Consider the following 15,710-nt stretch of genomic DNA (forward strand, 5'->3'; position numbering starts at 1 on the left):
CATTTTCATGAGTTTAAACAATATTATGCATAACTAAGCCCGCACTGTAAGAATAGAGGAATTGAAATACTTTTATTCCTTATTGCAACATGATTCATACTGCCGGTTTCGTAACGGTAGTAGAAATCATATTTATCCGAAATAACAACGGGTTTGAACTGACCCAAAGAGAAATGAGGTTCTTGTGGATACGACTCTCCTAATTGAACATACATTCCCTCATGCAGTTCGTAATGTTCCAAGACAATGGAATCTGTTCATTTTGGATTGACGGAGAAAAATGCATAATTTCATTGTTGATGACCTAAATGAGGCGGATATCAGGTCAGTGTATTGGCTAGAGTAGTATCCACGATCAAATTCCCAGAGTCGCTAAAATTTTCATAAGTTTCCCTATCCCGGCTTGAGTGTTGTGTGTAGGTCACTTCAAGCACAGCACTCCATTCGGGGTCCACTTGGTGCCTTTCGTTAAGATAAGGTAAAGGCGAGGCTGGGTTTCTCTCCACACTTCATCCATACTCTTCCTTAAACGCGAAAATAAGCCTTCGGTCGCTACCTTTTAATTCCATCCATCCATTCGGCTGGACTTAATTGAAGTGATTCTATCACTTCAATTACGTCCAGCCCGTAGCCAGGAATTTCGTTCGGGGGGGGGGGGGGGGGGGGGGGCTTCCAAAACCAGGGGTGAATTTTTTTTTAAAACAGGGATTTAATGGGTTTTAAACTAATTTAAAAACTTTTCATAATCGAAAAAACTTCATTTCTTAAAGAAATATTTTGTAAATTTATGATTTTTCAATATTTTGTTTTCTTTTATGAAGGAAAATAGTTGTATTTTTATATTTCGGGAGGGGGGAGCGGACCCCCCGGACCCCTCCTCCCGACTATGCCACTGGTCTAGCGTAGTCCGGAAAGTTTTAGAGAAGAAGTTTTAGAAGTAAACATATGTAGTTAATGACTGATTTCTCCAAATTGTCTTCATAAGAATTTCTCTAAACATATCCAATAGTGCAAATTTCTTTTGATCTACACGTAAACAGGGGATGCAAACCGACCAGAGGTTATATACATTTTTATTGAAAATAACAAATACGAAATACAAATGAGGCATACATCATCGCTAAGTTACCATGATACCTGTTTTTCAGGCGGCATGCAGATAACTCTGGCATATATGTGCTAATGAAGGCTTCATAATGTCAGCTCTAGTAGAAAGAACCTCGCGCGGAATTTCCTCTTGGCAAGAGTACATTTACAAACAAGTAAGCTTGAGCGAGATGAAAAAAGCGTATGGGCTTAATAAGCAATCGTTAATTAGACATATGCAGAAGAAGTTGACCCGTAAAAGCTTTCCCAGTCATTGTGTTATTACCACGCAAAGTATCCTCGTCGGCCTGGTGAGAATGTTGAAGAACAAAATAGGTCATCCAAGACAAGCCAAGAAACTATCGTGGTCGGTAATTATCAGCCATTTTATTTATCCAGGTGATCTCTGCTTGATAGAGAATATAATTACTCAACTTTTTTTTCTCTAACCGCAAGTCTCTACCTCCTGCCACGGTTACTCAGCGCAGAATACGGTCATTTTCTCTTATTTTCAAACATGAACTCATAATTTTCCGTCCACATACAACATAACGCTTACGCAGCATGCCTAACTCCATCTATCTCGGCCTTCAATACATCCTCTCTCTTTCTTACCAACTCTAACGCACTTTGTGTCGTCTGATTCTCCTGGGTTCTATTTTTACTCACTGCCCATACCGGTACTCAATACAATTCAATTGCCACACCTCACTCGGCGAAAAGGTATCAATTCATTAACAAATTCCTTGGTTCACTATTCACTGGTTAGAAGGATCATTTAACGCTATGTGTGCGCCATCCATTTTCACCGTATTAACAGCAAAATGGATTAAGCTCTGACCTTACATATAATTGTCGGGCTCTGTAAACGTGCCCAAGATTAAAAGAGCAAACTTCTAGATCATTTGATGCCTCATGGTTTGATTGACTGCTTCCGTTTTATACATCGGATTCATTTGTCCTGACCAGATTGCGTCTATTTATATGTAACTTATTCCGTCTGACAATTTCATTTCCATCAACTTTAACGATAATTGAGGAAGGAGAAGAAACAAGATTTAAAAAAATCTATTCATAAGCACTTCATTTTCTAAACTTCTCAATTCTCTATAGCCATATTGAAATATGAGGAGTCTATGATGGACTCAGCTCTTTGATCCTATGATCTGCGCAGTTACTTTGAGCACCGTTGCTTATGTTTTCTCTCATGTGACACAGCGATTTCCAAATTGAAAGATTTAATATTCACTGGAAGCGTACTGTTGCTGAAATGTTCAAGCTTTATTAATTTCGAATTTTACACCAGAAGCAAAATGCTTGGAGTAAAAAATAAAGCCCGTAAAAAAACACGTAAACACCAAAGTAAGTATTTAACCGCAATCCTCTAATTATTACTCAATTAGCATTTATTTCATAAAACCTTGGTTAACAAGTAACGATAATGGATCATATATATTATCTATGGTAATATAAAAAAGCAAAAATGAGACTATTATTCGCTTACTTACGTATCTTAATAAAATTACAATTCAAATACCTACAATTCGGATTAAAAGATTTTATTGGCACAGGTTTATTGGATTGGCATTGAATTATTTTATTTGCCTCAGAAAATTTACGATTCTCTTGTCCAGCAGCAGCTGTAAATTATCCTCAATAGAATTACAAAACAGCCAGGATATTCCGCTAGCCTGTTGGAGCTAATAATATCATTCATCGTTCTCCTCAAACCTTTCCAAGTATCTCGAACACCAGCAATATTTCCTTCTCACTTTCCTTACGACTCTCATTTTGTTATCTTATGACGACATTCCCAACATCACGCTCTTTGCTAAAAAATAAATATATAACCGCAAAGATACGGGCATCGACTTTCCTGACAGCGAATATGGGGCGTAATCAAGAAATAAAAACTAAGCAAGAATGGAGAAATATTTGTTTGGTTTAAAAATTTATATCGAAGAAACACGGTTAAGTAGACAGAAATAGTGAAACCTGAATATCTACATCACTTTCAACCACTGAAATTTCTTTCAATTTACAGTAGGCGTAGGGGGGCCTGATGATAATTTTTTCATCGCTGCCATAGCTGATTTTTTTATACAAAAGGTAGTTAAATTTTAAGAAACTTTCCAAAATCGTAGTTTTATATAGTAGCTATTCCCTTCCACACTTAAATGTACCAATAAAAATTCGAGAACGGAAATTAAATAAGGACTGGGCCGCTTCCAAAAAGCGATGAACGATGCAAGTGAGTGGTGATAGATTGGAAAAAACATTACATAACACTCAACGAATCCTAGCTCGGTAAGATAATACACAATCATCGGGGAAGGAAATCCCTGAATATGGTTACAATTCAATGGCAATATTTCTGCATGGACACGGAGGACATGATCTTAGAACCGCACCATATTTTTAGATCCGACAAGTGTAGAATACGGGTATGTTTGTGTATTTTATAGATTCGTAATTGAGATAAACTCCAATCCAATATCATGCATCTAACATTGATTACCAGAATCTTTATTTTTACCTGGCTTTTTACAGCGAATAATAAATTTCATTGGAGTTTCGGAAAGTATCCTAACTCTTGATCTCACATGATGGAGGTAGCGAACGCTATTTGATTTTACTGAAAATTACGCAATTTAAATTAAATTACGTTATACAACATTTAAACTGAGATAAAGATCCAATTGGAAAGGTGAAGGAATGAGTATTTCCTTTTAGAGAATATAAGTCTTAAAAATTTTTTTCGTCATAGTCAAATCACCTTGCCAACGTAAATTAGTTTTTTTCAGTTCACATACAGGCTAATGGCAAATGCTATAAAAACTTCCGCCACCCGCCTATTGAGGCGCCGCACGGGGTAGAACTTCGATACAGATGTACACACGGCAAGTAAAAATAATTATTGCTGCGAACGTAAGAAAAAGAAATAAAGAGTGATTAGAGAGAATATGAGGTGCCTAATGAAAAACAAGTATGAGAGTGATTTTATTTGCTCACTTAAATTGTAGAATTTGCAAAAGCTACTTGCGTTCCCTTTAAGGAGCCTTTGCAATCGGAGAATTAGGAAGGGTTGCGAAAAAAGTAGCAAAATGAATATTAGTGACGTATTATCAGCCCTAAATTTATTTAATTCATATGCACGCATTTTAAAGACTAGATTTCAAACGGAATATTAAAAGAGTATGGGGTAATGTATGATCTCAATTTCAAGAGGAGAGAACGAGTTTTAGAAAATACTTTTCTTTTCGAAAAGATGATAACAAGGTAGTTCATTACGTAAAAGAATTATTAGCGGACTAGATAATACAAAGCTGCCTCACTGCTGTTTACAATGGACACATTGCAAGAAATTTGAGTTGAAAAGGACGCTTTTATGGTCTGGTATTGTGAAATGTCTCCAACTATGTAATTCATATTATCGCCACTGGCAGCGCTCTCATTTTTCCCCGGGAAAATCTTACGTCATATAGCAGTTTACCGTCGCTAAAGTCACCAACCTATGAGGAATCAGAGTATATCGTAGGGTTGCTAAAAAGTATTTAACATTCGTAATGTAACATCAGCTCTTATTTAATGTCCATAATGTTTTACGAATCCATTATAAAGATAAGGTTTTATACGGCTAAGTTCTGAGAAAGTTAAAGTCCTGTAGAGGACTTACACTATCAGCAAGGAATAAGCGTACGACACACATTCAGAGATAAATCAAGCATGTAATACATAACATGTGCGACAGCTGGCAAACGCGAGAAAGATTACCGTCCACGTCAAAGAATGAATTGGGTTCCAAGAGATGGGTGTGGTTTTATTCACCAATTATTCCTTCTCGATGTGAGATTACTTGCTGGCAGAGATAAAAATAAAAGATAAAATAACTAACCCAATAAGGAGCAACGATAAGAATTGAAACCAAATTTCGAATACGTTCACTACTTCCATAGTACGGGAGATCAAGGTTTGAGATGAATTACCATGCTTCAATGAAATACAATTCTTTGTTGTAAAAAGCCGAGAAAAAATAATCATGCCAGCAATTGCATGTGATTGCATGATATGACATTGGAATATATCTCAACGATGCATCTGTAAATACTCAAATTTTCACAACTGTCGGTATAAAAGCAATTTCATTAGTACACTAATGAACACTAATGGGATTACTTACTTATTTGTGATCGAGTAAATAGTGCTCGATGATTTGAGGCACGCCAAAACATTAAAAAAGTGAAAATCCACCTTTCTAGGATATCGAAATACAAGAATACAGAACTAAACTCGAATGAATTCACACTTGAAAATTATGAATGATTAAATTTATGAATGCTGATATTTCTTTGTGTTACTCAAAAGGATTCATTCCACTTTTTTATTTCAATTAAACTCGGGGGCTAGTGACTTACCCCTTACGAATGATGATATGTAAGTGGTAACAACCCGCCCATATAAGAAGATGGAACAAAACTTGGAAGAGCTTATACTTGAAAATTCATTCCGTAATGTTGCCAGCTACGAACGTTTTTTCCCACTTTGTAATTATCATGAAAGTAAGGCGTCCCATCAAATTGCTCAAAGTTTTTTAGTATGAAACAAAACTCAAAATTTGAATGAAGTAGGAACAATGATTTATTAAATACCAGCTTAGAGCGATGATTCTGGCCATTATTAACAATCGTTGACTCAAGTTAGCGAAGAATTTTATTGAAAACAACATTGTTGTATTGCCTTCTTGCAGCTTGCTAATCTTAGCAGTAGCTAATCCCACTCGGCAAAAGAGCCGAAATTAACGATTGTTATCGAAAGACAGTAGAAACTACCTGCATCACAATTTCGTCAACTTTACCACGTCTTTTGTGCCACATAGAGAAAGCGATTGTCTTACGAATCGTCGCGCCATATAGACATCATTTGGACCGCATCACGAGACGTATTCGATTGAAGGCGGAGATATCAGCTGAACTCCTTGATCAAGTGAAAAATATATGACTGGGAGGATTTCCAATCGTGAGAATTTTATAGCGAGTGATAAGCTATCGGACTTTTACACCTCCTACGCATATCTAGAGCTCAGCACAGGTTCAGTTACTGATGAGAGGACTGGGCGGTCGTGGTAATCCAATTCCTGAGGGTTGTTCGCCAGCAAAGGACACAGCCGTTGAACGGACTGAACCCTCAGAAATGGTGGGATGACCAAAAGCAGTAACACCCTTGCTTCATACTTCCGAAGAATAACTTCTTGAGGGAAGTTCCGCTCTCCCGCATGCAATGGGGCACCCAACGAAGGCATGGAATTGGGATGAAGGAATGGAATATGTATTCTACGGCATGGCGGCCCTCTTCATTTGGACCATTATCAACGTCTTCATCACACTGACTTCCGAGAGGGACCTCGAAGAGTCTGAAGAAACAGGGTTGCGCGTTCAAAAGGAGGAACACACACGGAGAGTGACTTATGAGAAAAACATTCGCGAAAAGTACGCAGCTAAGCTCCACGAGGACGAAAGTTTTCGTTCCGGAGGCAACATATCGGTATCCGAAGGAAAGGTTCAATGGGAGGAATTGGTGGATGAATCTACGCCGGGAGATGACGTGGAGGAAGGAGATCTACAACTTTACCCGGAGGTAGAAGCCAGAACAGACACAGCAGAGGTGATGGTGTCAGAGCAGGACGTGACGGAAACGGAGGGAGATGCCGTTCTTCTAAGGGATTTGATTCAAGTGGAAGTTGAAGGGGCTTTGGCTGAGCCAGAAGATATGCAGGGCTCCGAGGGGGATGATTCCTCTCAAAGGATAGATCCTGAGGGAGAGGCCAGCGACGTTGCCGACCAGGAGTTCTCTAAACACCAGCGCAGTGATGATGTACAGATGGAGAAAGAAAAGGATCCGTCGGATATGTTCATCCACGAGGCAGTTTCCCAAGAAGCTGCAGAAACTTGTATCGAAGAGGTTGCAGAGTTTTCCACCGAAACGACCGATGTTCCGAACTCTGTGATGGACTGGAAAGAGATGGAGGTCGAAGTTATCCGCGAAAATGACGGAGAAGGAAGCGAAGATTCCAGTGGATACGAAGTTCTCTTGATCGACGCCCCATTGCGGATTTCCGAAGAAGAGGAAGAAGAGTGTGAGGAGTTGGAAGATGTAGCAGAGCGAGAGCAAGCCAGCCAAAAGATTGAAGAAAGGAGTTCCAAATATCTCGATGAAGACCAATTCACCAATGACACCTCCGGTGAGACTGAGCACAGGATAGGCCGAGGATCGATTCCTAAGATAGTTATCGTCGATGAATCAGGCCAGGGCTCATACGAACCAGAAATGGAAGAAATCACGGCTTTTCGAGGTAGTGAAACATCATTTTCCTCAGAAAGCGATGATGAACACGAGCACACAGTAGCTGATGTGACCGACGACGAGGTCCAGGATAATGATGAAACTCATGGTTCAAATATTCTGGACGTCGAAGAAGAGAGAAAAATTTCAGAAGAAGAAGAAGACAATAATGAGCTTAAGGAAGCTAATGAACAACCTATGCCTATCCACGAATACCATTACGCCAAGGAGGAGGAAGACATGACGATCGGGACTGAACAAACTTGTCCAATTGCTGATCTGATAATATTAGAACCACCTAGTGAAACCGTGAAGAGCTCAGAATTGGATGACTCCATTTTGACTCCAACTGAACCAAAATGGGTGACATTAAACGATGCAGAGCAAGGGGAAACGATCCTGGATCACCAAGACTTCGATACTTTACCAGAGGTCAACGGAGACATCGGCGGCGAAAGCAAAGATGGGACCGATACAACAGAATCGATCAGTCTTATTCACGAGCAATTTCAAGCACCAAATCGTGAAGTGGTAGAGGAAGAAAGAGAAGAGAGGAGCGAAATCAACCATGATACATCTCCAGAAGAAATTCATGAAGGTAATGTCACGGAAACTGAGCCACTCGCTGATAAATATGGCGCGGAAGACCTTGCCCAATCGGTGAACCACGATGAGCAGCCGATCATCGCTAATGGGGACAGTAGTGGTGAATCGGAACCAGCAGCTGGAACGCGGATGCCAGAAGCCGCTACCGGCGGTGAAGACCGAGCCTCCGGACCCGAGGGCGCGGCGACAGAGTCGCCGGGAAATGTGCAGGTCGGCACGGTCAGCCACGTGGAACCGGAAGATTCCAGCCAAGCGTATCGGCATTGGGGGATAGAGATTACTGAGGTCGCGGACGACGTTGAAAAATCAAGTGAAGATGCGGTAAAGGCAGCGGACGATGGGAATTTAGCTCCTTCGAGTTACGTAAGCGAAATGGAATTCAGTGATCAAGGTAAGCTAAATTTAGAACCGATAAAAAAGTCACCTTTTCACCCTGATGTGTTTTAAAGGTTGCCGTACAATAGAATAGTCGAAAAATCGATCAATAAACGTAATTTGTGGCACGATATAACAGTAGGAGTGAGACCATATAAACAATACATTCATGTAGTTCTATGAACAGCCCTATTATGAAATTTTTACTTTGAAAAGATAATGCATAGCAATCGGGATTGATTGACAGGTATAGGACGGAAAGCGATGTGGATGATTACGAGATTATCAAAGAAAAGGTATTCAATGGTGAAGATGCAAGTGATTATTCGAGCATCGGAATATAAGAAATAAGGCTCATTTTGAGTCCAATTTCACGCCTTAGACCAAAAGATAAATCTTCACCTTCCAGATAGATACAAATGAGTTATAGGCCTATTACAGGTATTAAGTAAACCGATACATCTCTTCTCTTCGTATAAAAATGTAGGAAATTGCATTCCCAAAACTAAGGGTCTTACATTGATTTACGTTGATGCAGTAGTCTTGAAAGCAGGAAATAAACTATCACAGAAATAAATGCTAATATCGGTGCCAAACATCCCTGACTTGACTTTAATTTCATGTTGGATTCCATTTCAATATGCTCATTTCAAAGAGCATTAACCCATAAAAAGGGATATTTTTTACAAATGGAAACGGAAGAAAATCACTGATTAAATTATTATTAAATCCAGGAATAAAACAGTGTTTGAATGATGCGAAGAGGAGAAAACTATTACTGTTCATCAATGTGGAAAGAATGAAATTTGGTCCACAACGAAATTTTCTAATACCTAAATAGTAGGGAATGATAAAATTGATCCCTTTTGTCACATTTTATCAAACTAAAAATAAAGTATAGAATTATTTAATCTCTCATCAACATAATCACTAAATATAGACCATTCGCTGACAGTTTCCCCCGGTTTCAAATTATTATGCTATAAGCCCAACAATCATATCTGTCGATGCTTTTAATAAATAGAAATGAAAGGATAGCAATTTTTAATGCGGCTCTCCATTATAAGTTTTTATTACATCTGCTTAATAACAATGCGTTTCAATCTGACGAGATATTTCACTCTAAATTATCGATGTAATTGATTATTATCTAAAAGCCATTTGTCTACGCATATCAGACCTCAGATTCTTTATGACTGAGGAACTGCATACCAACAAAGTGTCGCGATAAGCGATCTTATTACCTTAATCTATTATTATGTTATTTCCTTAATCCGCCCCTGAACCAAAGTCTACATCATACGGCAATGACCGTTTACTAAAAAATTTCTCTCGTATGTGTGGGCTCCCATTTTTTAGCCATTTGGTCGCAAGTTCAATGGGCCGATGTCCTGACGTGAATGTATTGCATGAAAATGGCAATCATGGAAGAAGAATAAATAATTATTTAAGTGTACCAAAGCATCAAATTTATAAGTATATTTTCAAATCTGTCATGAGAGTTTTACTACAACCTACAACTGTCGTTTCACTACAACCAAGAGGTAAATAAAGACCTCACAAAGAAATTTTCGTTCAACTTACTTGATCTGACATCAATTTAATTCAGTACTTAAGATTATAAAACAATTTATACGTAGAGGATCATTTAATGAACATTATTTAAAAAACTTATTTTAAAATTTGATCCTCAAGAGACTCTTTGAGCATGTAGCGCACCATGTTTTTGACTCTTAGTGAATAATGATCAAAATTTATAATTCTTTTTTATTAATTATTATTATTTCTTATTTTTTACTGCGCCTACTGCAGAATTTTCCGGATTTTCCCCTAAGATAAAACTGGATGACTTTGAAACGCAACCAGAAGAGCTCAAAATCTCAAAGCTGCTCAGTGATGACTTCATCAGCACTTACTTGAAGCCTAAAGTGCAAATAATGCGACCGATTGACCCATATAGCCTCGGAGATGACAAAGTGTTGGTAAATTCGACGGGAGGGCGTAATTTATTGAAAAACAACTGCGGCCAAGGTAAGCTTGTGCTTGTAAAATTACATTAGAAGTGAAGGAGTAAATATCTCATAACATTCATCGCATACCATTAACCCATAAATTGCATTTATTATTCGTAGCATTAACAAATGCCAATTACTTTAATACGTCATAATATTTCAGAAATATGGTGGAAAATTCACCAAGTTGGAAAAGGATGAAAAAGAAGTAGTTTGAATTTATGATTGAATCTGTTTGAAAAAGTGGCGTTTACTTGAATATGCTAGCAGGAAAAATGGCAAATCATTATGGACAAACAGGGAAAAATTTGGAATTACAGCGGAGTTTCATTAGACATGGAAAAAATATGTTGATTATTCATTAAATTTATCCCAGAGTAAACGGAATATGACCAACGGAGTAAATAATAGCCAGAAAAACTATTTTGGTATTAATATCAGGCATTTACAAGGATTGCACAGTTGTAAATGCCTGTTATTGATACCAAACCAGTTTTTCTGGCTATTATTTACTCCGTTGGTCATATTCCGTTTATTCTGGGATAAATTTAATGAATAATCAAGTTATTTTCGCCATGTCTAATGAAAATCTGCTCTAATTCCAAATTTTTCCCTGTTTGTCCATAATGATTTCCCATTTTTCCTGCTAGCATATTCAAGTAAACGCCACTTTTTCAATCCGATTCAATCATAAATTCAAATTACTTAATTTTAATCCTTTTGTAAGGAAACTTAGTGAGTCAACTTTACGGTCTGCTAAAATTATTCACTAAATGACATCTCCATACCTCTAACTAATTTATAATTTATTTAAATATATATTTTCACCTCACGGCGCACAGCATGACCGTCACGTCAGAACGTCCGTGGTTACGCGAAAACGAATGTTTTAACCTTTTATCCCGTCACAAGGGGTTATGAGGCAAAAGCGACAACGATCTGGACTACAACGGAGGCCAAAGGGACTGTAAAAAAAATTAAAATTCCTAATATTACAATGACCAATGAAAAAGGCAAATCAACCTAAGCTGCATCGCATCATAAAAAATAGTTCTGTAAAAGCTTTATGTAATATAAAATGGAATGGGTGCGAGTGTAATTTAGAGCAAATTTAAGATAATATGACAAAGAAAATTTCAGACAAAATATGAAAATCTAAGTGATTCTATGTACATTAAGCAAAAAGTGTCTATACAGCCACGTGATGACAGTAGATGAAAAAATGTATATTCAATGCTAATTTTGCACTACGCAAATAATATCTATAGAATAATTTATTCAATTGATTCTTTCCCTTTATTTGATGGTTAAAACCACCTTGGAACAATGGCGTCAAGCTTCATTAAAAAATTAGCCCATAACATATTCATTTTGCCTTATGTAAATGATTTAATTGGTGGATTTTACTGTAACATGAAGATTTTCTATGACTTACAATATGAGCATTTTATGTGACTTAAATATCAAATTCTTTAACATATTAAAAATAATTAATAAAAGGTAATTTATTCTGTCAAAAATAACGAGAATTGTTATTTAATAATGAATACGGAATATCAATAAAAATTACCCGGTTGACAAGAAAAACAAAACCAAATTAAGAAGGAACCACTTAGCAAACTGAAATTTCCATAGATATCCTCTGAAACGTATTTCATCAAAGCAGGGGTCCAATTTCGTATTCTCGTCGGGTTTTCTTCCATAAAAATGGTAATATGGGACGGCAAATACTACTCAATTAGTACTTTAGGAAGACACTAAAATATTTCAGAAAGTTCAGTAATGTTAATCTATGGAAACCTACTACGGTAGCCTAAATAATCACTTCAAGAACTCTATGGACCATTTTTTCGCTATTTAGTAATTAAGTACGTCCGTCTCAACGTTATCTTCTATCTTTATTTTTTTTCCATGTGGAAATCCCGGGCCGCGCGCCAACCTGTTGCACTATTAGAGGAATTCGACCATTGGACTTTAAAGCAGCAGAACCATGGCTGGATTGTGTGTTATTGCTCGGCAAGTGACGTTAAACTACCGACAAGGAACGCTATTGGGGACCCACTACCGGAGTTCATAGGCTGCAACACGTACTTCGAGACTGTGAACAGGATGTGCAAGAAGGAGCAGACGGTCGACTTGATTGCAGAGGGTTGTGATGCCGAATATTTGGACAGCACGAAAGCAAGAATCGAAGTGAGCGAATGGTGAGTTAGTATAATGTAACGCGTACTAAAAAAACATGAAAGATGAACTTAAAATATCGAGATGAAAAGGAAGCGAATTACAACAAGATTTGTGTCAATTGAGAATGAAAATTTTAAATGATTTCATCGAATTATAAGTTGTGTCGACACACTCAAGTGTTATTTTTCTGATGAGTGGAGTATAGAAAATATTTCAAATGTTCTCTGGTGAATCTCTACAGACTCCAGATAACTCATTACCTAAAAGCTTGCAGTACTTTATTAGGCTAAATATTTTTTGGATTACATTTTTGAATGAATAAATATACTTGAAAGTTTTTGCGACGACTTAAAAATTCCACATGTCGTATGCCTTACACTATGCTGAAAAAAGAAAAAAATTAAACTATAATTATTTCTGTATGTCACCTATAATAAATGTTAACCGAAGAGATTATTGCATTGGAAAAGCCATTAAGTTTTGAAGAAAACCTATGGGCACTCTCTCTGTAAGACCATGGTCATGGACTGTGAAGGAAGGCATTTCCATCAATCTAGTGCCCCCTAGCTGCCGCACTCACTCATTCAGTAATTGAAGCCGAAGGTTGATAAGGTGAGGATAGAGTTCACCCCAAACTAAGTAACAGGCATGTGAATTTCGCAAAGTCATGGCATAGGGGTCAGGTCCTTTCCCTGGGCCTTTCGAGGGTTTTATTTAGGGCAGTTCGTAGGCTTCACTCGGGATTTGAACCGAAGACGTTTGGTCTGCATTCCCTCGCTTTATCCACTTTACCTCAACGCTGCCTGCCATGACAAAAATATTTCTTAAATCAAATATGCATTCTGGAGTAATATTCATGTACATCTACATAAGCACCCCGCAAGCTGCCTTTTAAGGCATGTAGCAGGGGGTGGTAGGACACCAGCCGTTTACACATAAAAAGGAAATGCTCAATCAAAATTAAGACTAGCCTTTATTAAAGAGCTGAATGGGAAAAACGAAATCCCATAACTAACCATTTGGCAAAATATATCTATTAATTTATCGCTTCTGATGGAATTATAAATTGACAAACTTTCTCAAAATTATATTAAAAAATCAACAATTTATCTTAACCTTTTCAAAATATTCAATCTGTTATTAAATACCAACTTTTTCAATTGACTCAACTCGTAAACTCTTAAAAGTTTTGATTTGGAATAAATGTGCACTTCAATCTTAGATAATTTGTATTTTAATAATATAAAATTTGCCATTCACGTATCTTACAAAGTCAATGAATGGCACTATATGCTAGTTCTACAGCGAGTCTTCATTTATAATGCTCAGCTCCTTTCCCTGGGCCACCTCGCACTTTGAGGATTTTATTTGGGATTGTATTTGCTTCACCCGGGACTTGAGGTTGCCTAAGATGTCAGAAAACGACAATCAAATTGACAATAAAGCATCGCGAAAGGAAAAGAAGAGATATCTCTGCAAAGAGCGTGGAGTAATATTGGAGTATAAATATATTAATTTCCAAACAGGATATCTGTGAATGAAAACTGCAAGAGTACGTACGAGCTACGAGTTAGAATTCTCAATGAGAAAAAAGTGAAGATCTCGGACTTCGACTACGATGATGTCTTCAGCAATGCCAAGGATAATGAATGGAGGAAGGTATGTATTCAGTTTTGGATATCTTGCTATGCATATATGTGATTATTGTTTCGTTAAAAGTGGTATTTTGAAGCTAATATTTGGAGAAACTTCTTATGAGAATTATGGAATATTAAAAAGATTTCCTGGAAAATTAAAACGGTTAAGTATTGCCGGGAACACTTTCATGTGGGAAGATTACCGGGAAAAAATTCAATTCATTATACATATACCTTTTTAGAAAACATCGCGTAGTTGCCGATTCCATCGAAAGGGTGCTTTAGCTGCAGTGATCTATTAATAATGAAAAACACTTTGTTACTTCCACAAAATTCACAGAGTTTGTATCTTATTACCGGTTTCGGCTATCAGAATGTATTTGAAAATGGTGTAATCAGAATGAATTTGAAAATGGTGTAATCAGAATGAATTTGAAAATGGTGTAATAGCCGAAACCGGTAATAAAATATAAACTCTGTAAATTTTGTGGAAGTAACAAAGTGTTTTTCATTATTAACATGGAGCCCTTCCACCACGTAAAAGCTTCAAGTTTCGATTTAATTTGCAGTGATCTAATTTCAAGGGAAACACCTTATATAGTTGGACTCATGTGGCAGAGTAGGTATTATGCTGGGTATCTAAATTAATTATGAGGCTGTGCTTTACAACTTTGTCTAATCTCCAAAGTAATATCGGAAATATTTCTTAGTCAGGTATTTTCATTTTTGGATTCGGCTGTTCTCTCGAAATAAACGCAATGATAAATCGATTGTTGTAGTGTTTTTCAATAGTGACATTACTGGAACCAAGCAAACCTTGCATTTTAAGGCAAATGCCTACATTTTTGACAGATAATTATCTGTCACTAACGCACAGTTCTAATACTTAAAGAATTTATGGATTCAAAAAAACAAAAAAAAACTTCCATGGATGCTGACAGATATAACTTCAAAATTTTCCCAGTCTTAAGAAAACATTTTTTCCCTTTTCAGATAACCCATGTCTTCAGGGGCAAGGAATGCAAAGGGGCACGCTATGTTAGCTTCAGCCACGGAGCGGTCAAATGGTCAGGGCAAACTGGGTGCAGAATGAGTGGCGCAGCAGTAGCAGTATTGCCAATGAAATCATGAATACGAGGGCTGATGATTACACCTGTCACTCCTGTAAATAATTTGGAATCTTCATTTTCTCAACAACTATAATTAACCCTCTCAGTAATACTCTTTCTAATGCTGTATAATATTTTTCAATAAATCTTGAAAACTTAATTTGGAAATTCAAAATTCCCAATAACCGATATGTTCCTAGATTCATTCCCGAGTCCATAGAGTGCTCATAATACTTAATTTCAGTCCCATAAATAGGTTAATGGTAGTCACCCGGCTATTTAGAGTAAATCATTGGAAATATTCAAGCGATATTAAAATATATTACATGTGAAGTGAAATTAAAAATACCATCTATCATCCA

General features: G+C 37.1%; 1 protein-coding gene across 1 annotated transcript; it reads left to right on the forward strand.

The window, feature by feature from the left end:
* Positions 1-5,938: 5,938 nt before the first annotated feature.
* LOC124153829 lies at positions 5,939-15,508 on the forward strand. Its single transcript, XM_046527208.1, has 5 exons — positions 5,939-8,422; positions 10,219-10,437; positions 12,373-12,622; positions 14,129-14,261; positions 15,233-15,508. The coding sequence occupies exons 1-5, from the start codon at positions 6,364-6,366 to the stop codon at positions 15,368-15,370; spliced, it is 2,799 nt and encodes a 932-aa protein (XP_046383164.1). The 5' UTR covers positions 5,939-6,363; the 3' UTR covers positions 15,371-15,508.
* The last annotated feature ends 202 nt before the right edge of the window (positions 15,509-15,710 follow it).

This window comes from Ischnura elegans, chromosome 2, assembly GCF_921293095.1.
Source record: "Ischnura elegans chromosome 2, ioIscEleg1.1, whole genome shotgun sequence".
NCBI classification, from domain to species: Eukaryota; Metazoa; Arthropoda; class Insecta; order Odonata; family Coenagrionidae; genus Ischnura; species Ischnura elegans.